At 38.4% G+C, this 26,359-nt stretch overlaps 1 protein-coding gene across 2 annotated transcripts in view; it reads left to right on the top strand.

Moving 5' to 3' along the window:
* The window catches only part of LOC129775153 (uncharacterized protein DDB_G0283357), a 65,114-nt gene that overhangs the window by 22,769 nt on the left and 15,986 nt on the right, over positions 1–26,359 (top strand). For both annotated transcript variants that reach the window (XM_055779506.1, XM_055779507.1), the window contains one exon: positions 15,697–15,795. In XM_055779506.1, coding sequence (XP_055635481.1) covers positions 15,697–15,795 — 99 coding nt within the window. The remainder of the gene's footprint in view (positions 1–15,696; positions 15,796–26,359) is intronic.

The following is a 26,359-nucleotide window of genomic DNA, read 5'->3' as shown; positions in this document are numbered from 1 at the left end:
AACGCGGCTCATTGATGCTTAACGTTGCTGAACCAGTTGAAAATAAATTAAATTAAAAAAAAAAATTGTTGATTGGCCAACATTTAATTGTTCAGCAATTTGTTGAGTTTGGCAATCGCTTTGGTCTAATGTAATTTGCAATTCGGCATCTTTAAACACTTTCGATGGTTTTCCACGTTCCTTGTTTCGCACACCAAAATTGTAACTCAGACTCAGATACAACGCATCTTGATTATTTTGTATTTTATATTACAGAGGCAAAGTTACAAAGTTAAGGTTATTGCCCGCAACTTGTAGTCCGTGTTAATTGAAACGCGGTTTGCACAAATGTATAGGAAATTATGAAAACATTTCATCGTTTTTGTCACAAATCAACTAGTAAAAAAATATTATATTGCAGTAGATGTTTAGGACGTGTCCAATGGATTGGTGTAAAGATCTCGTAAATCGATCAAGAAATGGCTGAGCAATAAGTGTTCGAAATTAGACAATTTTTCGGGATGCTCAATATGTATGTTGCCGTCAAAAATACAATAAAAAGTACCACGTTCGATAAGTTAGGAAATATATCACTGGTCTGATCGGTTGTTGTCTTAGGTTGTCCAAAGATCGCCTCTGAAATACATAAGACTTCAATTACTCCATGATAATGACTGTTAGGACCTGGTTGGTGTCATTTTTGACTATTTGAAGTATGAATCGTCGAAACTTGCAAAATGAAAATAATTTGATCATTCCCAAGCGCCATTCAGTGATTTTTTTGTTATTTCGCTGGTTCAGGCCAATCACAGAGAGCAAATATCCAAGTTCAAGCTGGTAAAAGCACGAACGATTTACCTTCTACGAGGAATTTTGCATCTGGTAAAATAAGAATCGAATATGATACTCCCATTCTGGCAATCCTGCTGTGGGCGCAATGAAAAAAATAATAGAAATACAATGTCACAATCATTCGAATTCTCGAGCGCAAATGAATTTATGTTTTCTAGAGACAATGTGTATTCAGACCGCTTGAAGTTCTCCAGAATTTGATGTAAAAGTCGCATTGTTGTTGAATTCATTCTATATGTTTGTGGATTTTCTAATTGGAAAAGTAAAAAAAAAAAGCAAATGAATGACCCGAGACAAAAGTCTCCGTTGATTACTAATAACAAAAGTAAACTGCTAAAAAAGTAAGCGAATGACACTGAGACATAAGCCCTACGTTTATTGACGATATTTTCGGTCAATAGTTAGAATTTCATGGAAATAATATCTCTCAAAAACCCACGCACGCTATCATACTGAAATGTCTTCACAGCAAGTCAAATGTCTTCGAAATAAAGACATTTCTTCCAACCTGGCATCTCTGAACACATGCCCCCCTGACTTTGGAGCGCCTCCACTGAAAAAAAAGTTCCGAAACACGACCATCAACCCGATAAGAGATGTCTAAATTTTTCGTTTATTCGATTGTCGATTAATCGTGGGGTCATTTTTAAATATTCGATTCATTCGAATATTTAAGTATTCGAATAATCGAGCGAATATTTATTTCTTGTAATCAAAAAGAACAGACATTCATGATAAAAATTATGATGGCATAATTTTAAAAGTTACATTAAATATAATTTTGTAATAAACATGGTGCAGAATAATGGATTTTGAATGAAATGGTATTTCAGTATATTGATAAACGATTGACGACGACGATTGAAAAAAGAGCACACCATGAGAATGATGCACAATATTTTTATTACACCAACATAATTTTTTTTCTGTTCAAAATTACCTATTCTTCGAATGTTGTTGAAATAGCTGATTTGTTTGAATATTTATGCTTAGTCCCTATAGCTACTAGTTCAAAAGAAGTATATTTATAGAATTATTGACCAGGAGTATAGTATATTTTCCTTGGCACTCTGAATTTGGATACTACTATTTTAGAACAGGAACTGAGGCTACCTTCTTCAAGTCTGCATTTTACTCCTGCAGACCCTGATTTTTCTTCCCAGTCTCCTCCACCGCCAGGGAATCGTTTTTATGCTTCAACCGTAAATGGTTTAGCATATTCGATGGATTTCGACGAAACACCATGAAATCAATAATTCGTTCATTTCTCAGAAAACATCAACACTATGACATTGCGATTCTCTCTAATTTCGTCATTCACTGTTCCTCATCGTTTAGCGTATCGTATGAGTTGGTACGAAGGGGGCGTGTATCACTTTTTCACCACTTTCGGTCTGAGACACCGACACGAGTATAGGAGTAACTTTTTTGGACAAGTGACTTTCTTGATATTTTAGAATATTGTTCAATGAAATGTATAAATTAATGTCAGTGGAGTGGAATATTTATTAAATAAAATGCATAGTATCATTTTCGGACTATTCTTATTTGATTTTAGTCCTTTTTGTCACCGGATTGAACGTATCCATATATTATTCGTCGTTAGATTCATACGTGCAAAAGTAAAGTACAAATGTTTGACATTCGTATAGTTGTTTACTAAATACAATAGTCACGCATATACACACTTGTGAAAGAATTGCACTTGCGATAAATTGTAAACTGTAAACTATAATGACTATTGGCTTATGGTTATTTTTACAGTTACAGCTTCTGGAACAATATCGACAATAAAACAAGTCGCAGGAGGTTCCCAGAAATCCTTTTGTCATCTTTTATGCCCCATAAAAAACAGGCATTAAGTTTTTGTTAACCAAGAACAAAGAAACAAAGCATATTAGATATAGGAAAACTTGAAATTCCAGAACCCCTATCATCTGGTAACTATCTAGATTCTAGAAGGTCGTTATACATTCTCTTCAAAAAAATACCCTTTAAACACGCTATAACTGTATGAAATGTAAAAAATATGTTTGTCTCGATCATGCCGTTATGGTATGCTCTGATTTTTTTTTGCTAATGAAATCTGAATCGATAAATACATGTTATTACGAAGAAGTTCAACTTTCGGTCTGTGACACCGTGCGCGAGTATATGGGCCTGATTCTCGAATACACTTCACGATGGAAACGAAATAAACGGCACGCCATTGAACTACGTTTTACGAGTTAGTGAAGTGTCGAAGATAATGATGAGTTTTCAGGCAGAATGAGCACCTTTCAAATAAAAAATCATTAATGAAAATTAACTTCTTCGTATCAAACTGGTATTCAATGTGAGTGGAAAACTTTGTTTTCTTCATGTGATATAATAATCTCATACAAAAATTTAATCTGAAGATAATTTGATACTATAATGATAAATTTAGTGGGAAACTAATCTCGCATCCAGATGTCGACACCGTACCGTTGTCATCGCGAATGCGTTTCATACCGTTTCCACAGTGTACTCGAAGTGTATTCGAGAATCAGGCCCTATGTGTTATGATTTTGCACGCAAGTACAGGAAGGTTAAACAAATTTTGCACTGATTTTTTTTTGAAAAAATGGTTCTCTTTTCCATTATTCACGATTACTTTGATAATTATTCGATGTATTCATATTTTGATTTTTCATTATTTGATACAAAATTCCTCGAATAAAATTGCAGATATTAGAGTTTTTGAATCTATCGAACGATTAACCGACGTCTCTAAACCCGATGTGTTTTTGTTAATTTGATCATTTTCAATTTCAAGTTATATTTTTTTTGGAACACTTGACTGCAGCCCCGTAATAACCACTTTTGTCAGATATGTCATCAGATGTTACTATTGCTGCTGTGTGCAAATGTGACAGTCCAGTGGGCCAGAGTGAGACGGATGAAATCGATTTTATTTTTCCTGTGTTGATTCTATTTTTCCTTCACTCTTTGTTCGCGATAGTGTGCGTCGAATCGAATCGAACCTCTGCTCTGGTAGTGAAGGTTCCCAGTGTTCCCAGTACTGTGGAGGTGTGTGTGTGTGCGTGGTTGATGCGATGTTCAAGCACAAACGTTTTGACTTTCAACGAATGAACGGATAAAAGATGACGGCAATGGCGCTGTGCTGTTTTTGGTGTTGTATTTGATGTGTGCGTATGTGTTGTGTTGGGTACTGTTGGTGTTATAAGAGGAGCCGTCAAGGCAAGACAGGACTCGGGAAAATTGCAAACATGGCGAAATGTCAGAAAATAAGCGAGATCTTGCTACAATTATCACCGAACGACAACGGGAACGAGATAGACGAGATTTGTTGTTTCTCCGTTTTGCTTATCCTGTTGGCAAATGCATATGTTCGAGATCAGGTTTAATGTACTGTTTTTCATTGTGTTGAGTGTTGTTCGCCGGGCAGGTAAAAGTCTTTGGTGTGAGACAAATCCATTTCCTGAGTGAGTAGTTTTGTGTTATTCGTCTTTTTGGTGGAATTGCTGCTTGCTGATTTCTGAAGCTATCGCTCGGTGGAATTTCAGGAATTTTAGAATTGTAATCCTATGACATAAATACGTAATCTGTTCTCCAGGTAAATTTCAAACAAAACATTGGTTATTTCCGTTATTCCGGTTATGACAGAATTATAGCATAAACTAGCATTTGAGTCATACAGGTAGAAATAACATTACCTTTGGAAATGCTATATTTTTCATTTAACGCCCATTTTCTGTAGCCCAAAGCGCTTGGTTGATCCATTACGAAACGTGGAAGCAAAGTGGAAACAAAACGAAAATAGTACTCGCCGCCGACAGGTTTGTGAATGGAGTGATTTCATCGGTACAAGATAAAGAAAAATATTTTTCTATAATTGCTTTAAAATTTAGAAAACAGATATTCAAATCATCTTCCCGTGTATGATTGTGCGTCATACACTTGCTCCGGAGAAATTGATTAAATTGAAATTAAAGAAAGGTACTGAGCAAATGTTTGAAGTGCATTTTGTGATACAGAAAGCGAATTCATCTTCGAAAACAAAAACGTACTTTTTCTGTTCAATTTTAGGCTTTGGCAGGTAACTGGCACGTAGCACGTGCATACAGAGATTCCAAGTTTTAGGACATGTCTTCATTTTGAAGACATTTGACTTACTGTGAAGTCATTTGATTTTGTGAAGACATTTTGAAAACGTTATGAAATATTTGAAGACATTTCAGTATGATATTGTACGTGGGCTTTTAAGAGATATTTTTTTCATGAAATTCTATTTTATCTGTGTCACTTGTTTACTTTTATTCTTAGTAATCAACGGAGACTTTTTTCTCGGGGTCATTTAGTTGCATTTTCTAACTTTTCCAAGCAGAAAATCCACGAGCATATAGGATGAATTCAACAACAAATTGATTTGAATACATATTGTCTCTAGAAGACATTAGTTCATTTGCGCTCGAAAATTCGAATGATTATGTATATTTATTATTGTATTTTTATTATTTTGGGCCTATACTATACTGTTGGGCGGTAAACTAATCGTTGATTTTGTTAATTTATTTATTTTAGTTATTTCCACGAGTATTTTTAAAGCAAAATCAACTCATTATGGTGATTCGCTACCGCTTTTAACAATTGTTTTGTGCAATCTAGCGTTGCTTCACTGGCTTAGTTGCCTAACCTCGCGGAGTGTTATTTAGATATGTTTAGAGATTATAATTCAAATTTTAATTTAGAGCTGGATGAATATTTATTATATATTAAACGTATTTTGCTATTGAGTTATACGGTATAATTAAGAATTCGGAAATATTCTAGCAGTTAGAAAGTTTGTTTGCAATCATCGGTTCATTATTATTCTGACTTTTGACGTTTCAAAGCCACTCATATCAACAATCCCTCGATCTCTCCCATGGGTGTGGTAGTGTAGATGTATAGAAGTTACCAGCAGTGGGAACCTTGAGGCTCGTCGTGTCACTGAACGCAAAAATCGTCACTCTGTGACTTCGGAATAAGAAACGAAAAGTATGGTTTTGAGTGCCAATTAAAATAGTTATCTCGATTTTTCATTCGGAACCTGCTACGAAATGTTGATTTGCACGATAATATACCCTATGCAAAATATTAGCTCATTCGAACTTCATTTACTGGTGACACAAACGTTACAATTTAAGTTTTTTCGAAAAACTCAAAATCACCGAAAAGGTTTTCAAAAAACAATAGATGCCAAATGTCTTAAAATTGCATTACTCGTTGAGATTTACAGTTATCCCGAATTTTTTTTCGAGAGAGTTATCTCGATTTTTTTTTCGATTTTTGACAACATTTTTTTTAGATAACTACAAATCTTGACGTGTCAGAAGAGTCTCGAGAAGAGTTGTTTGAAAAGCACCGCTGCCGTCTGGTCGCTAATTGACATTTGGCATCAACATTTTTTTTCTCTAAAACTCCGATTTCGTTAATCTCCCCCCTTGGGTGATATTCAAAAAACTCAAATTTTGACCGCTCTGCGCCACTATCCCTTAAGTGCGATTGAGCTGAAATTTGGCATAGGGTGTTTTTTCGAGGTGGTAAACATTTTGTATTAGGGCAACTTTTTGAAGTTTTAGGGTTGATTTTTTCCCAAACATTCATTGGCACCCCAGTGTACATATCCCGTGTATTTTTCTCGCGAAAACTAGAATGTATCCTGAATCACCTTTCTTTAACAGCTTCTGAGCAATTCCACACCAAATCTATCAGCCGCTGTCCCGACTCTGTCCTGTTTTTCGAAATTTTTTACACATGCACAGCTACTCAAAATCACAATATTCAATATCGTGTGACTAAATTTGATTACGACTGATTTTTTATGAAGGCGCATGTAGACACAATACCATTTTTTTTTTTGGAAAAATCGTAACTCGAAACCCTGACTAAAATATGGTATGCAGAAAAGTTGGAAAATCAATGAACAACTTAAGAAAAATAACATTTTAAATAAACCACTAAAAAAGAATACTCAAAATAGAGTTTAATATTGAAAACATTTATATCTGAGAACATCATTAACTGGTCCAATGATAATTATGATTTTGGCAAGCTATTAACCCTTTTACGGTCGTAATTGCAGCTGGCATCTGGCAATGGACTGATAAATCGTGAATTACTTATTGGTGATTTTTTTACGATCGATCAATTAATTTTCATGAATTTGAGCATTGTTTTCGAATCAAAAGTGACGTTAAAATGCAGCGATTGCGAAGAATGTATTTTTCAGCGGCAGCGTTTTTTCTTGAATATGTTTGTTTCTCGCCGGCTATAATTTTCTTAATCTCAGGGAATTCCAAATCTCAGTTAACCCATTAACGACCAAGCTGTAGAAATTATTATTTTGACGAAAGCCATTGGTACAATTTCGATTATTGACGCTAAATGAGCTCCAATGTTCAAGAATTTTTTTTTTCCATCTTCCATTTTCCCGGAAATGACTGTTCGAAAAATCGAACATTGGCCGAAACACGCACTTTTTTTGGCAAGTACAAACATATTACGAACTAAAAGTCACTTCAATTAGCAAGTATACGGTACTCATGAATGCATCAATTTTGGATTCCGGGAAGAACAAGAACAGGAGAATGGAGGTCTCTAAGTATAAACCCAAATGAATCCACCTAAGGTGAGATGTGGCATTTCTTATTTCATGTAATTTCAACTAATTACTGGCAGTCTTTTTCTTTCAAACGAAAGCATATGCTGTTATTTTTATTGTTAACTGTGGAGAAATGACAATGCTTAAAAATTAGTCTCCTCATAACCTGCAAAGTACCAGAGTACTGCGAAAAAACAATGGCATAGAGGGTTGGGAGATCTGGCAGAATAATATTCACACAAAAAATCTCATTAGAATCCTCGTTACACGCACTGATCATTTCCTCCAGCTCCTCCATAAAACAAATTCAACGGGTCGCTATCACCTAAAGTATTACGGACAAAAAATCATACAGATTTTCAATAATATTTGCTAAATTAATTGATATTTGCAAACATTCACAATTGAAAAAGCAATAATAAATGAGAAACCTTCCGTCTTCTAAAGTAAACAAATCAAAATGCGCAACGGAGGTTAGATGTGTTGGTGTTGATTCAGCAGAAAAAAATGTTCGTTATGGCCAACATTCGATTTTTCGAACACTCATTTTCCTCGGCTGTTATTTTCCTATAGGAGGCTCAAACGAATGATTTTCGCTCTATATCACAATGTATGGCCTTTTGTCGAAACAATACTGAAGAAAAGTTCACATATTTTTGTATTTTATTGGGTTTTTTAATTGAAATTGAAAACACCTTCCAAACATACTTGCTTTAAATCGAATTTATTATCCAATAAAGTTACTCAAAATTGAATGAAATCGATATAAGTGGTAACTAATAAATTAAGCTATCTTGGTGCAAAAATATTACCATATGGTTCCATTCCAAAGACATGAAAAAATATCAAAGTCGCTGTTCGATTTTTCGAGCGTTGGCTTAAAATAGGTTAAAGAAAATTCATTCTCTTTTTCGTTCCGCTCTGCCTTCATGGAATGTGAGCAAGAGGAAATATTCCTAGTTTTGTCATTCATTGATAATAATATACCAATTCCTTCAATATCAACACCATTCTCGGACGGTGTGAAATTCGTTGAGGAAGATAAAGAAGTACAGAAAATTCACAATAGTGACAGCAAATTAGGATAGCGTTGTGGAGTGTGATGGAGTCGACAATGTAAGCCGAGGAAGAGGCGATTTTAAATTGTTCAAGCAAGCAAGGTTTTCGTCTCAGTTGGAATGCTTTCATTCTACATAGTGAATATGCAGTTCCAATTCCATTTGTCAGAAATGCTTCAAAAGACTCCAATTCCGATGTGAAAAAGTTGGATGAAGGATGGTGTCCAATACACGACCGCATTGGGAATAATTGGAGTTCTTTTCACAGACGGGTCAAACTGTGTTATAGGAATGGCGGATGAAAATACCAACATCTAGCTCTGGCTGACGAAGTTTGAATTCGCTACTCGGATCAATTCTTCAGAATGCTTCCTCGCCGTTCAAGCCTATGCAATCCTTAACCCTTAGTAAATCTTTTGTTGACATTCCCGCTTGCACCACCGATTTGCGTTGCCATTTCGGAGCAACTTAAAAAATAACTGAATAAGCAAGGCACTGTCTCAATGAGAAAATCGCCATTTATCGGGATATTCAAAATGAACAGTCACAACATTCCTTACACTTCAATCACAATAAATAAATGTGTATGAATTCTCATGACTGGATGACTGGAAGCTCAGATCAAGGTGAGGCCGTTTCGTCACTGAGTTGGTTAGGGGAGCGGTATATGAAAACAGTACGGAAGAAAGCAGAAGGGGAATTATTTGCTTGAAGCGTGAAAGAGACAGACTGATCAGGAGCGAGCTTCGGCACTAGCGCATTGTGCTTTTAGCAAGTTGGCCCACCTTAGGATATACAGCAATTTCAAAAGAAATCGTCCTAAAAATGCAGATTTTAAAAACTTGTATTTTTGATTCCAATGAAAGTGTGTATTCCGTTTGGGATGGAGGAAATATGAGTTTTTCACAACAATTGCAAATTGAATTTTTATTTTGTAAATAAAAAAAAGAGTACTAATTTTTTTTCTCAGTGTACATTTTTTTCATATTCAACCATCAATACTTTATAACTCTTTCTAAGACACTATTTCGGTACGACTCATAGTTTTTGAGATATAAATTATCAAAGGTTTCTCTTACTCAAATCGATACGCCCTTTTCAAAAGTTACGCTTGAGTCAAAAATTTCCCAATTGCTGTGGAAAACTCATATTTCCTCTAACCCAAACGGAATACACACTTTCATTCGAATCAAAAATACTTATGTTTTGTCATTTTTCGATTTCATTTGGAATTACTCTATACTTCTAGGCGCCTTGGCTCAGATAGCACAGAATGAATATGAATGAACACAGTTGTAAATTCGTTGGACGTTGAATGAATGACAACAACATCGACAAGCAAAATAAACGCGTTACACTGATAAAAATCTATTTTCAATATTACTCAACAAGCTCAATTTTTCCAAGCTCTGTACAAACCGTTAACGACCCAGTGCCGAATCTAGAATATGTTTACGAAACTCGTTCTCAATCGCCCCAACACCCACAGATCGGACATCTTCGTCGCAGCACTTATTCAAAGCGTACAGGGTCGGTCTCTATCTGGACCCTTGCTGAAAATCCTCTTCGCTGGTCGCTTCTTCGCCATTCACACTACGTGAATAACCCACTGTGGCCTGCCGTGTTCGATGTAAACCGTCAAGGGTGGCACGAACAAGCTTAATCAGTTTTTGGACAACCATATTCTAACATAATCTTGATCATATTCATACGTCACCTTGAAGTCTTCCGACAACGCCCTCAATCTGTAGAACAGGATGCGGGATAGAATCTTGTATGCGGAATTGAGGAGGGTTATGCCTCGATAATTGTTACAGTTGAGTCGGTGTCCCTTCTTATACATAGGGCATATAGCCTTTCCAACCAATCCGAAGGCAATTCTTCCTCGGTACATACCCCCAAGATGATCCGATGAAAAGAACTCTACAGCCGTTCGATTCTAACTTTGAAATGTTCGGCTGGAATTCCCAGCTGCTTTGTAGTGAACTCTCCACAAGGGTTTTTCACCTCATCCAATATAGGTGGATCCATAGCTTGTCCTTCATTCCCAATTTCCATACTGTCCTCATGAGCTTCTCTGTTTTCCTTACCATTTAAGAGCACCTCGCAATATTGCAATATATATCCAACCCGCGCCTCATCGACAATCAGGTTCCCCTTCTTGTCGTTGCACATAACAGGGACTGGCACGGTACTGACAGGAGGCCAGGGTCAGCCAAAACACCATATCCTCGTCCGGATTATATTTTTGGATGAAGAAGGATGAAGACTTCCGGCAAGCGCTGTGTGCTGAAAATCTCCCCGTTCACATGTCTTGAACGAAAGAACGACTTTGAAACTCCCTTTTCGCTGATGGTTAACCACAGAAGCACCTGTTTTGGAAACTTGGTGTGGGAGATGTACTTCACGTCGGAACTTACCTCCTTGTTGGGCGACGTAAAGAAGCTGGTTCTCTATCAGTCGCAATCCTTCAATCCAATCATCTCCGCTAGGTATTTTTCACGGTGGAAAGAGTAAATATTGCAATTTAAGCTTTGCCCGGTGACAACTTGTCACATGGTCAGAGCGTAAAAGCAAATTTTCTCTTAACCAGTCTTGCTCCCGCCAGCGAGCGGTCAACATCACTTTGGAGGGTCACTAGTGTGTAGTGTTGTGAACAGTGGCGTCTCGTCCATATGTGCACCTCGTACACTGCACAACCTAATATTTAAAAAGTGAAACGCTCCTACTTTGCTATGCACAGACTATACCTCAGAAAAGAAACGTATGGAAAGTATGAAAAAACAAACGGCTCTCCCAGTCCACGCACTGTGCAGAATTACGTATATTGATTTCTATTTTGTACCATTTATTCTATGCTCTCCCCAGTCAGTTCCCATCGATGAGTGCACAAAACTTATTTATATCTACACAATGATTGATAAAATTGTGTTGAAGCTTCGGGTAACAATGTGTTGGCAACGATTTCGTGCAGTGGACTCTGTGCACAAGAGAAGAGAACGGAGAACAGGTCTCCTCATCATAAGTCTATCTTATTTGGCCATCCATGCACGCTCCGGATTCGCAATTGGTGTGCTTTGCGTAAGCTACTTTGATATAGCATCTCTCTGAAAGCTCACTTGGTGCCGATTATTTATCACGTCATCGACATCAGACTCTGTGCACTTTTTCGGTGAACAGATAGAGCGGCGCTCACACGCTCTAGTAAATTGCCAATGTATTAGTGTATGTATCGTGCATATTTTGCTTTGCACGTGAGGAGATCCATGCTTTAAGACTGGTCCACATCACGTCAATCGGCCTTGGTCGCCCGGTAAAGCCCACTAAATGTGGACGTACCGCCCGGGCTTGCCGACGTGCCGAAAACCGACTCGAATCAAACCGAACCCAACCTGAAACCAGTGGATCCGGTTCGAGAAAGTCGAACCAAAACAAAACGAAGTATATTAAGGCGCGTCCACATTATGCCGAATGATGCCGATCGACCTGTACCAGGCGGCATATTCGGTTCGTTATGTAATGTGGACGCCTTATCGGGTACACGAAGCCGAAGTCCCATCGGGTGCACGAAACCGTCACGAACACACGAAGCACAATGTCGTCAACGCTAATTTACTTCGTTTAATTTTGGTTCGACTTTCTCGAACCAGACCCACTTGTTTCGGGTTGGGTTCGGTATGATTCAATTCGGTTTTCGGCACGTCGGCAAGCCCGGGCGGTATGTCCACATTTAGTCGGGTTTACCGGGCGGCCAAGGCCGATTGGCGTAATGTGGACGCGTCTTTAGCTTTGACGACATTGTGCTACGCGTGTTCGTGACGGCTTCGTGCATCCGATGGGGCTTCGGCTTCGTGCACCCGATGGGGCGCCCACATTACATAACGAACCGAATATGTCGCCTGGTACAGGCCGATTGGCATCATTCGGTATAATGTGGATGCGCCTTTAGATTCGCAGTCGGATTGGCGCACTCCAGATGACTAAATTTCATCCAGTTTTTTCGATGTATCAATTGAGATTCACGAAAAATCATCTCAAATCACAAGTAAATATGGATACTGTTGGGTAGTTTTTGAAAAGGCCGTTTGCGAAAAGAACTGTGGAAGTGGAAATCTTTTTACGAAAATAGATATTCCGCGGCCAACACTGGACAAGTTAAAAACGACTTGCGTTAGAAACGATAAAATAGTTACACGGAACTTTAATGCTACAGCTCACGGCGCGAAGTGGCTTTGTGGTTCAGGGACAAGAGTAAAGCTATTCTGTTGGCCTTGTTTACTATTACAGAGCCAAGCTGAAAACAATATAAATATACAGAGTAGGATAAGCAGATTTGAATCATCTATCTTTCGCTATCTTCTGCTCATTCAGCTACCAAAGAGCACACTAACAACAGCATGACATGCCGCACGTTTGAGAAAACTTGCATTGAAGATGCCTTAGATCATGCTAATGAAGTCGCAAGAAACAAGCATAATTCAATTGTGAAGAAATACAGAGAAGGTATGAAGATCTTCATTGAATTAGTTTGTTTTCTCAGTTCACATGGGCTAAGCTTCCGAGGTCACGATGAAAGCATAACGTCTGTAAATAGAGGAAACTATAAGGACATGTGTAACTTTTTGGGTACGAAAGATATGTCGTTTTCCGTCTTCATAAATGCCACGTCAGTTTTTACAGTATACATCAGAATAAATTCAGAATGAGTTTAGTTTACTGCATCAATTTGGCGACATTCGGTACCATACACTACAAAAACGAGAACTCTAATTTTGACAGAGTGAAATTGGGAAATGAACTGCGAGTGTTCTATCCGAAGCCAGAATTTGCCAAAAAAAATAAAATACCGGAGATTATAAAGACACTGATCGGCAGCAATATTTATGCAATGTAGTATTGAATTTATATACAATCTACTACGCAGGATTATGAAAAATAACTCAAAATAAGAATTAGACTCCGAAATGTTTGAAATATGAGGAAACACGAGATAGTTCAGTCAATCCACAATATTCGAGAACTAATCAACCCCTTTCTTTTGCAATGTTGAACAGAAATTTATCAAATTTTGGGTTTCTCTCGTTCACCGTGTAGGTGCACAACTAGTCAATTTACTCACGAGACGCCACTGGTTGTGAATGAAATCGTGGTGCGGTTTTGTACACAGCTTCCAAGATGGCACTCAATGAAATGATACAGAGCGTCAGTTTTCATGTCGCCTGGTGGAGAGCGCTTGTGTATTTTTGCATTACACGCACAAATTGTTGTTGGTTTTGATGTGTTGCCAAATGTGGATTGAAATGGTTACAATCAAACAACTAAAGTGATGATCTTCAGTTGATCTTACGAAACTTTGGTTCCTTTCACACCACTGAAACTTTTTACTAAGGAGTTTCAAAAATTTCGATGCGTTCTAAAATAACATCTGAAGTGATAAACAAGCGGATTGAATAAAATCATATTTAAAGGGTCATAACCAGGGCCCGAAATCTTCGAAGGTGAAAAATGAAGACTGACTGCTCTCAGTAGCTTCGTTTCGCCTAGAACAGCTTCGGCAGTCGCCGTCAACAAAAAATGAATTGACTAGCGTTGACTAGCGAGGATACCTGATGAACTAGTCCAGTCAGTGGTTATTCTAATTGACGCGACTAATGAATACAAATCTGCCTCTTCATTCAACTGACTTCAATCCACATTGCAACTCCCCCCCATGAACGAAATTGTTACCCGCGTACGCAATCTTATTTTTACGTTCATGTAAAGAGGAACAAAAATTTGATTTCTGATGCAAAAAAGTAGTTACCCCATTAATGGACGGTTTATTGTCTACCCGTCGTGAACTCAAAACCAACGAACTCAGACATTTATCATGTATGCTATAAAATTCTCGCGTTAGTATTAATAAATAGCGCCCAAACTGGCGTACACACACTGCACGCCAGTCTTCCATGTTTCACAAAAAAACACTGCGTCCGGGATAAACATGTCCACGCTGCTGTTCACAGTTTTGTGTTTGAATACAAACATGATTTTTTCGTACCTATGTTTGAAAATGTGACATGTTTGTATTCGTAGCATATTTGGACATACGATGTTTAATCCTAATGTTTCACATGATGTTCGAACATGGTGTACAGTTTCCATTTGGACATCAAAACAGATCAGCCATGAGCTGAATTTTTTGTTCGTGGATAATTGCCTCTGCCTATTTCCAATTACATAAAATTAGTAACAATATTTGATACCAACAACGAGACCCAGACCCAGGTCTTGATTAACAAATACTAGTGCCTTTTGGCGAAAAAAGTCGACTGCAATTTTCGTGAACTACAATCGGGCGGCTTACCTTTCCGCTGCCATGACTAAATGTGATATGGGTGCAGCCCGAGGAACGATTGATATTACTCATTTACACATTGTAATCGCTATCTTATCTCAACCGCGACAGCAACAAAATGCAACATCTGCTGCTCTGCCGGTTCGTCGGTTCTTATTGGCTTTAGAACAACTGATAGAGCAAACAGTGATTGGAAATTTCGTTACATATGTGTTACAAAAGAAATAATTTGATTTCTGGGGTTGTGAAAGTTCAAAACAAATGTATGACAAGTCGAACGTCGTCCCATTGTCGTCGGAAGTGCGCAAGTCATCACCAGAACATATGATTTTGACCGCTCCGAACTGAAAATCTGTGCATGCTTTCTTTTTCCTTGTATCATTCGATCTTTCCCCCTTTTCAGAGAACAGTGGTAGGAAAAATCAGCTTTGCTCTTGTGCATGAAAGTTGTTTTGTTTCCATTGGCTCGGAAAATTCGACTCGACGTTTTCGATGAAGTCACGTGCGTGCCGTTGTGTTTATTTAGCCCTTGGAAACGTTGAACCGATCTAAACCACGACACCCATGAATACAGTGTATAGTTTCAACGAAATGTTTGAAATAATGGATGTGATTTGCACCCTCCGCACGGAGCTCCATCCGATTTACGCTGATAACATCCCCGATTTGGCTTCCACAAACCTCCTCGGTACAATGCAAGGTCGGCGCTGTGCTCTTTTCTCGCGGCGTGGGAAACGCGTAATAATTGTTACAGCATATATTACATACACACTCTTCTTGCGTATGGATTTGAAATAGTAATCATTAAAACTAGTTTTTCTTTTCTTTTCTCTCCACAACAGCTCGATAACATGGCGGAGAGTGATCTCAAGGCGCTTCTGGAAGAAGCCATTACCTACAAATGTCCCAAGGATCGGCAGCACAAAAGTGCAGTGTTCAATGTGAGTGTCTAGGAAGCGAACTTATGATAGGATGTGGATTTTTGTAATATACAAACGCCATAACATAACAGTATCCCGAATGGACGAGATGTTTTTGTCAGTTCTCCAGCAGCAAACATAAATCTGTTTCGTCACAATTCTCTGTCGTCTCGGGCGTTGTACACACTAGACCGGTTGCTTTTGCTTTCTTCCGATCCACGAGACACGAGGCGCGCATGTGGCTATGGCAGTAACGGTATCGTTAGTTAAAGCTGTATCAATTAAAATCGGAATCTCTCCCCATTCTACAACGGGTAATGATTGTTACATGATCAACAATGTGGTCATTGATGAATGTCAATCGGCCCTGTCTGTGTCTAGCAAAACATACTGGTATTTGGATTTGTTGACGAAAGAGTTGCTTGCCGTTTGAAGAATTTGGATTTCGTGCATCTTCCAGGGTATTGATTGCCTTTAAAAACATTAATAATCAGCGAATGTCAGAGAAAATCACAGAATTTCGTTACCAACCAGGAAAAATGTATTTTGAATACTTATAAGCCGATTAGAGTTTTAATAATTGCAGAAATTGAAAAGTAAAAGATACAAAATTGGTTGGTGGGGTTTTTGGGGCCGGGGAAGGTTTTCGTGATAGACCCCTCCCCCCTCTCTAAGGGGGGGCTGCCACACAAATTGAACACAAATTTCTACATTACTTGAGAATTAATCAGGCAAATGTAACGAAATTTGGCATGTGGAGGTTTTAGGGTGCAATAAGTTTTTTCTATGATGGTTAGATTCTCCACCCCTCCACTCTAAGGGGGGGGGGGGGGGGGGTTCTGCCATACAAATGAAACATAAATTTCTGCATTATTCAAGAATTAATCAAGCAAATGAAACCAAATTAGGCATATTGAGGTTTAGGGTACAATAAATGTTTATACGATGATTAGACTCTCCACTCCCCTCTCTAAGGGAGGACTGCCATACAAATGAAACACAAATTTCTGCATTATTCGAGAATTAATTAAGCAAATGCAATAAATGTTTTTATTGTGGTTAGACAATCCACCCCCTCTCTAAGGGGGAGCTGCCGTACAAATGAAAGACAAATTTCTGCATAATTCGAAAATTACTCAAGCAAATGGAGCCAAATTTAAATTTGTCATGCGAAAGTTTTAGGGGACACGAAACGTTTCCATGGTGAATACACACTTCTCCCCTCTCTCTGAAGGGGAGGGGGAGACTGCTATACAATTGAAGCATACATTTCTGCATAATTCAAGAACTAATCAAGCAAACTGAACCAAATTTGGCATGCGGAAGTTTTAGGGGGCAAGACACATTTCTAAATTGGTTCAACACTCCTCCTACCTTTCTAAGGAGGGGGGGGGGGGGTTGCTGTCGTAGAAATGAAACACAAATTTCTGCATAACTCCAGAACTAATCAAGCACAATAAATGTTTCTATGGTGGTTAAACACTCCACCCCCCTCTCTAAGGGGGGCTGCCATACAAATGAAACACAAATTACAGGGGGCACAGAAACACAAACTTCTGCATAACTCGAGAACAAATCAAGCACAATTTGGGATGTGAAGGTTTTTGGGTATGAGAAATGTTTCTATGTGATGGTATGACACCCCTCCCTTTTCTGGAATGGAGAGGGGGTTCCATAAAAATATTACACATATTTCAACTAAAAATATTCCAACCAAACATGACAATTGAAAATTTTTCGGAAAACTCTGAAGGAAAAGGGAAAATTAGGAAAAATTAAATTCCCATATGTTCTACAATTACACAAGTGCTGTTAGTCCATTTGATGTTTGCGCTAGCGAAATTGATCTTTGTTCGAAACTGGAAATGGATTTTAATGTGATGAAACGCACTGCTATATCTTCTTCTATCTATACCAATAAAAAAGTATCACCGAATGGGTTGATAAGAGCAGAACTCGAGGAAGGAATTATCCGATTTAGCGTTGTCTTTATTCTATCATATTTTCTGCATACAACATTTATTCCATGTAACGGAGAAACATGTTATTTACAAGCGAGAATTGTGTCTGCAAATAATCTGATTTTATTATGATGAGTTTTGTTAGAAATACTAGGAATTTTATAGTAAAAGGTAAACTCAACGGGGTTGACTAGAAGATCAATCAATGAACAGTTCTGCGATTGGACCCATGAACTTGCTCATAGTAAGAAGACGTGAATGTTTGAAGATATTGATAACAAAAAACAAATTTTGGGCGGGACGAAGTTTCGTCCGAAGTCGCCAATAAAACAGTTTGAAAACATTTGGGCAAAGCAGGAATCAAAAAGAATGTTGGGTGCCACACAAATTGACACCGAATGGATCGAATTTCCATTTGCGAAGCCCCTTGGCCAAACAGAATGAAATCGACCCATTTCTTAAACGGATTGTGACTGGAGATGAGAAATGGGTTACATATGACAATATTGTGCGAAAACGTGAAGCAGCTCAAACGATCACTAGACCAGGACTAACGGTCAGAAAGGTCCTCTTGTGTATTTGGGGCTTGAAAAGAATGATTTATTATGAGTTTCTTCGGTATGGCCAAACACTGAATTCAGATCTCTACTGTCAACAACTGGAGCGTTTGAAGCTAGCGTTTTGATTGATCAGAAACGGCGGAATTGGCCAACAGAAGAGGTGATTCAATGATTCAAAGATGTAGTGAAATGAAGCGTACAAGTTTGCCCTAAAACTTGCGGTCCTTAATGTGTTAATGCATCCACCAAATAATTCGGACCTGGCACCAAACGACAACATTTTTCCGCATAGAAAAAAATCGTGAATGATAAGAAATTAAAATCAAGATTGTAAAAATCGATTACTTTTTTGCCAATACAGACCAAGACATGATACAGGCATTATGTATCTACTTTTAAAATGGCAACAAACTATACAACAAAACGGTGCATATTTGACCCAAATTGGACAATCCGATACATCTTACATAATGTTTTGAATTTTACGGAAAAATAATGGATTTTTTCCCGAACCTAATATAGTTTTTGTCAGATGCGATTTGTGCGCGAGCCTTGAGCGTGAACCTAGCTCTATGCTGCCTACGCTCAATTTGTGTTGGTTGGGATAGGGTTGCCAGGGCCCTGGTTTCATCGAATCTTCAAACGAGACTACAAAGAAGCAGTAGATAGATCTGAATGTCATCTAATCTCTTCCGCTACGTCTCTGTCGTCGTTTAACTAAAGCAAAAAATTACGAACAATTCATTTATTGGAAGGTATCGACAAGCGAAATGGCAGGGAAATCAGGAAAAATTAAGTGGTCCAATCATTTACAGACTTCCAAACCAAATTACTCAATCATTTCCTTCCCGTTTGATTAGCTCATAGTAGATCAAGCCCTTCTGATCCTATACCACAACCTAGAGTATTGTCTTCCGTCCAGAGTTTGAAAATCTGTCAATATCCAATGAACTACAATGTGTCATGCTACTTACCATTCACGAATATATAATCGGAAATGAGTGGATGGTTCTGATTCTTCAACAAAATTATAGTATTCACTTTTGTTGCGCCAGGTGAATAAACGAAGCCTGTTGATTGCATATCCGAGCTGAACCTAACAACGCACAGCACTTTTGATGACTGTATACAGCTTTGGACCGCATACATCATTTCTTTCTCGCTGTCGTGAACCATCGCTGCACAGACGAATACAACGAGATGGATGAGTTTATTCATCTTTACAAACGTAATTAATCGGTCATCATCAGCGGCGAACGGCTGTCGGTTTTTGGACACCCCTACATAGCAATAAGTAACGCAAGACAAACCCCCCTTCCCTTCAAGTTACGTGACGCTAGGGTAATCTGTGCATAATGTCAAAGTAGTTTGTAAAAAATTCATAATATTTTACTACTGCAAACTGTATTTCTGTATCCGAGTCATCGTCCGTCCAAATTGACCCATTACTTTTCACCACTAACACCTCCTTTCTTCGATTTGAAACAGCTTTTTTTTTGGGAACTGACGTTTACGTTTTGTGATGGGAAATAGACGGAACATATTTGACAAATCCTGGTTTTTATAACTGTCTGTTGAGATGGACAATAGGTGTCATACGCATGTCCCTTATATGCATGTACAGGGTGAGCATTTTAAAGTGGAAGGATTTGTTTTTGCAATAGCAAAGTAAAGAAGTGGAATTTTAAATTTTTTTTTGAAATTCATTTATTTTGGTCCAAGGAGATTTGTTCTAACTACTTTTTGATTATGATATCTCGTAAATGACCGCCTCTGGCCTTGACCGCAAAATGTGCCCTTTTTTCGGCATTTTCCATCACTTTGCCCAATGTTTCGGCCGATATGGCAGCAATTTCTTGTCGGATATTGTCTTTCAGCGCAGCCAGGGTCCTTGGTTTACCAGTGTATACCTTGGATTTTAAATATCCCCATAAAAAAAGTCAGGAGGCGTCAAATCAGGTGATCTCGGTGGCCAGTCATAATCGCCGTTTTTCGATATTAATCTTCCGGGGAACATTTCGCGCAATAATTTGGTCGTGGCAGCCGCTCTATGGCATGTAGCGCCGTCCTGTTGGAACCAGTAATTGTCCAATTCATTTTCACAAACAAATGGCAATAAAAAATCAACACGAATTATGCGTCGGAGAGTGGTTCGAGCGATGCCTAACTCTTGCGAACGATGGCGACCTGATGTCGATGGAGTCTCTGCAACACTGGCTCGAACGGCATCAATATTCTCGTCGAAATGTCTTGGTCGTTGTCTGGACAGATGACTGGCATTACCAACACTACCAGACGATATAAATTTGGCATATAATCGACGTATAGTGTTGTCTCCAGGCGATGTTTCAACTTTATTTTTATTTTTCCACGCACGTTTAGTTAACACAATTGAGAAATTATTTTGAATGTACAGCTGAACAATTTCAGCGCGTTGTTTAGGTGTGTATTGTTCCATGGTTAAAATTGCATTGAAATGACGCTTCCAACGCGGTATGACATTTGTTAATCTGACATCTCTGTCAAAAGTTATGGGGTTGCCAGATGCTTCCACTTTAAATGGCCCACCCTGTAGTAACTTCGGAAGAACTTTCGACAAGTTAATAGAATTTCGAATGAACAGAGACGGAAAATTAATGCTCACATCCGTTAGTATTGATGCTTTAACCCCTTAGCGCAGGGGTTTTCAGATTTTTTTTTTATGTCAGAGCACTTTTTATAGCAAATACAATAGAGGGACCACTTGCATTTTTAAATCAATAAAACAAATCCTATTTGCATTGACATTACCCAACTGGGAACAACTCTATCTCGGTTTGCGCGTCGCAGTAGACGACATCTGACCCGGAGTAAGCAATATAAATCAGTAAAATTAAATTAAAGAATTTTCAATGTGGGTTTTCAAGTGGGAGCATTTGTTATTACTTTGCGGAGCACAAATTTCCCGCGGAGCACCATTTGAAAACCCCTGTCTTAGCGTATTATTTAATACGTCACACATCAAGTGATTTCACTACTATGCTGAGTGTTCTAGCGATCTATGTTATGCAAGTACATCATGAGTGAGACTCGATGATGTACGCAAAGGGGTTAAACTCCCTTGCTGAGAGGAACAGGAGCTGCTATAAATTTGTGTTGATTTACACAGAAGTGACTACTCCTTGGTTTAATGTAACAGTTCTTGTTACATTTCACTAAGTGCAAAAAGTGCTGGGATGTCCTTACGTGATTAGCAAACCCCTCGCCTGAATATCCTACTAATTCTGCTTCATCGATTTGGGAAATTGCGAAATATATAGCCATTCCATGCTGAGCCGATATGGTGGTTCTCAGATTTTCGTCAAAAGTGGTAATCTTGTTCTGTATCACACGGTTCTTTAACTGGATATTCATCAATCGCTAGGTTGTTTAACACATCAGCTATCGATTCCCCTGCATACTCAAAATATTTCTGTTTTTACTGTCTTCATACTGTCATATTTTATGTATCAAACATTTATTCCATGTAACGGAGAAGCATGTTATTTGCAAGTGTATGAAAAATCTTGCACGAGAATTGTGTCTGAAAATAATCTGATATTTATAATGTCGAGCTTTGGTAGAAGTACTGAAATTTTATAGTAAAAAATAATTTCAAAGGGTAGATTAGAATATCGATCAATGAACAGTTCTGCGATTGGACCTATGAACGTGTGCTTAGTAAGAAAACGTGGATGTGATAACGAAAAATAAATTTTGGGCGGGACGAAGTTTGCCGGGTCAGCTAGTAAATGAATAAAAAAAACCTTTTAATGAAAAACCTGGTTTCAAATTATTCATTTTCTTTCAGCAGGAGTTGGAGTCGTTACTAATAATTGTGTGGAGTCGGAGTCGGGAATATTTCTCCTTTGTTTTCATCCAATTGTGATCCGTAATGATCAAGAGGATTTACTAAACCTACTAACTCCCGGGAAAGATGAACCATCCGCGTTCAACTCGGTTAAAAGTAATGCGTCTGAGCAATTGTAGCAACGAATATTGAATCAAGATTCAATTGATAAAAATTATGTTTCGCCATAACTCGACCTTTTTATAACGAGAGTTCGCGTTATCACACAGTATTTTGATTATTCCTTGATACCGAATGATTTTATCGAACCCTTTCAAAATCGAGCCCATGAGAAAATACATTCGAACAACAGTGCCTCCCTGAACAAACTGCTACGTGCGTTCGACCACTATTACCAATTGCTTCAGCATGGCCAAGGTACCCTAGTTTTGTTCTGCATTCTGCGATTACAGATGGAATAAGCTTACGTTTAGCAGCCTCGATAAAATCATGATCCGAAAGTTTAACGCGATATTTGAGATGCGTTAATATCGATGCCTGCTTATTGGCTACTGTTAAACCCATCACAAACAATGCCAATCAAAAACCAAACAAAAACAATGGGCCCTATTATGTAAATCGAATCGAGAAGTCGATACAACCACTATCACTATCACACCGAGCAAAATTTCGTATTATTAAATCGAGATAATGGGCCTGATCACGAACGTCACTTAACGGTGAAAACGAAAAGAAATGCATATAACCTTGCATACAAATCATTTCGCTTTCACCGTGAAGTGACGTTCATGATCAGGCCCAATCCCAGTGGCGTCTCGTCCGTCTGTTCAAACTGTTCATAGGACAAGTAGACGATCTCAGAAAAAAGTTAAGAAAAATATTATTTCACATTTGTAGATGAGGATGAAGAATCATCGAAGATATATTTGTAATTTTCATATTATCCCGAATATTCTTATTTTCTTTTCTGTTTGGGTGAAAATTTTCCACCGTAAAAATGTTATCTGATGGCTACACTTGACTACACCTTGACTACACCCGTACGCAACATAACACTACGAAACAAGCCGGGTTCCGGGTTCAAACCTTTCATCTGAATCGCTGTCATTCTAACATTTTTCTGCATCTTCAAATGCGACAGGGCAAACGCAATCAGCTATGTATAAAGCGATCAGTATTACTAATGCTTTATTTAACATACTTAAAATTATCCAATTTAAGTCAAATATGCGCCGTTTTGTTCGCAAACTTGTTGTCATTTAGAAGGCAACTTCATTATCCCCCCCTTATGAAAACCCCCCTCCTTATTTGAAAAAAAAAACTCAGACAGCCAGTTTTCGCGTTTTGCATGAACCGAAAGAGATGGTAATCACTTGGAGCCAGGTCCGGACTATACGGTGGATGCAAGAAGACATCCCATCCGAGCTCCCGTAGCTTCTGGCGGGTCATCAAAGATGTGTGAGGCCGAGCGTTGTCCTGGTGGAAAACAACACCATTCATGTTGGCAGCACTTGCCTCAACGCACCTTCATATTTTATCACGCCTTGGTCAACACATACAGACAGTGACAAGTAGATCGACATGTGACTACAATGAAAAGAATAATAACACACAAAACAATTGAAACAAACGTTCCCGGTGCGGTCCATGGAAATTTAATTAAGTTTTATCTACTTATATTCTATTGTACTTAAAACTATGACTTAAATCCAATAGTCAAAAACATCCAGTATTGGTAAGAGGTTAAATATTTATATATAAAGTCTAAACTAGAACTTGCTGACTAGAAACTACCTAAACTAGAACTAGGACTTATTCAAAATTATGACTACGGCTACGATTATGTACTACAACTATCTAGACTAAAACTAGGACTTATAACTGTCTAGACTAGGATCTACAACTAGATATACCTACGACACCATGCTTAGAATATCATACACTATAAAAAGGGAAACTAAAGTTTCAAACCTATTGTTTACCTTTAAAACTGTGAACAAAATGTATTTAGTAAATTATTTATTTCATAGGAAATTATATTCTCCTTATAACCGGATTACACGATTTTGATTCGCTTCCGGCCGAGAATTATAATTTTGGAAACTTCCCGTTGAAATTTATTTTCAACAACTCCTATTGATCATTTCTGGCCGCTTCTGGTCAATTGCCTGCTTCAAACGGTCAAGCTGCTCACAGTAGAGAACCGAGTTGAGGGTCTGGCCATAGTTGAGCAGCTCATAGTGGATGATTCCCTTCCAATCCCACCAAACACACAGCAAAACCTTTCTGGCCGTCAATCCGGGCTTGGCGATTGTTTGGGCCGGTTCACCGCGCTTCGACCACGACTTTTTTCGCTTTAGGTTGTCGTACGTGTTCCACTTTTCATCACCAGTCACCATCTTCTTCAAAAATGGGTCGAGTTCGTTCTGTTTCAGCAGTGCATCGCAGGCGTTGATTCGGTCTAAAAGATTTTTCTGCGTCAACTCGTGTGGCACCCATACATCCAGCTTTTTTTGGAATCCAATCTTCTACAAATGGTTTCAAATGATTTCATGGTCTATACCCAGTTCCTGGCCAATCGAGCGAGTACTCACATGCCGGTCTACTTGGATGATTTCAACGATTTCATCGGTTTCCACGACGATTGGCCTACCAGTATGGGGTGTATCTTCGACAGCCACTACACCAGAATGAAATCGATCAAACCAACGCTGTGCTGTGCGAATCGTTACAGTATCGGGTCCATAAACTACACGATTTTTTTCGGCCGCCTTCGTTGCAGTTTTACCTCGCAGGTAGTAAAAACGTAAAATATGGCGAATTTCTTAATTGGTGGACTCCATCTTTGACACGCTATAACTTGAGACTGAAAAGGACAATTACAACACTGTCTAAACGACACTTGTAGCACGGATTGTCGTCTTTAAATAGCCGTATAGTATGGCCCGATGCGATTAGTACAACACAAGATATGTTTAAGTGTTGCCATATATTGACAATATACGATATTTCTTTTTCCCCAACCCAATACATAGCAAGGCGCGTAGAAGTATATCCTAAGGTGGGCCAACTTGCTAAAACCACTCTTCAGCCATCTTGGAAGTCTACTGTGTTTTGTTTGTAAACAAAACACAATACGCTTGTGCCCAAGCTCGCTCGTGATCAGTCTGTCTCTTTCACACTTCAAGGAAAAAATTCCCCTTCTGCTTTCTTCCGTACTGTTTTCATATACCGCTCCCCTAACCAACTTAGTGACGAAACGGCCTCACCTAGTACCATAGACCCGTCTTGATACATAGTTGAGATTTCTTAAGCCAAATAACACGCCTTGAATGTACTCCGAGGGGCAAACTCTAGAATACGCGTGACATAATAGGGCCCAATGTTTATATATCACTGGCGAATCAAGCGCGAGCAAATCGGTCGCTCGAAAAGCAAATACATGAGTAAGCATTGCCACAAGTGAACGGACAACGTGAAGAAAATATATTTAAGCTCCGTTCATTTTCAACTTATTGGGTATAAATAAGCCATTCTCGATTTCAATTCACATTCATGATTCTAAATCAGGGATTCTCAAAGTGATCGATATTGGTTTCCCGGGGGTCGACAAGATACTGTATAATTGGTGTTACGTGAGTCAACTTGTTATAATAATGACTAATATTTCAGTAGAAAGTATTGATGTTGCAATTTGCATTAATAACTATTAATTACACTTGATATTTCCCGAATTTTATGTCTATGAGGAAATGATGTCAGGTTTACTCACATGACCAAAGTTTTTGAATTGGTATGTATTTTTTGCATGAATAAGATAAAGATTGCTTTTAAAGAAATTTAAATATGGGGATCGATGGTATCACTTCATTCTGGAAAAGGGGTCTATGTCCAAAATCTGAGATTTTGATCGATACAAATCGATATAAAGCAATAAGTCTCTGGATCGTTTGGTGGAGAGTGCTTCTGTATTTTTACATCACACACAGAAATTGTTGTTATTTTCATGCGTTACCAAAGGTAGATTGTGGTGGCATGATGAAAGAAAAAATAATCGCCTCATTCACGATTCATCAGTCATCTAGCAAGCGAAAGGGGTGGTGGAGGCGTGATGCACGGGCTTGAAAAGCTTGCGCTAACGTACAGAAGCAAAGCAAGGGAGAATGATGAATTGCATTAGCGAAAAACGTTCATTCTTCAATCAGCGAACGTAGGTTTTTCTCGACACTGAATCG

The sequence above is a fragment of the Toxorhynchites rutilus genome, chromosome 3, assembly GCF_029784135.1.
Source record: "Toxorhynchites rutilus septentrionalis strain SRP chromosome 3, ASM2978413v1, whole genome shotgun sequence".
Classification (NCBI taxonomy): Eukaryota; Metazoa; Arthropoda; class Insecta; order Diptera; family Culicidae; genus Toxorhynchites; species Toxorhynchites rutilus.
The sequence above is the reverse complement of the archived record's forward strand: the minus strand, read 5'-3'. Positions and strand labels throughout refer to the sequence as shown.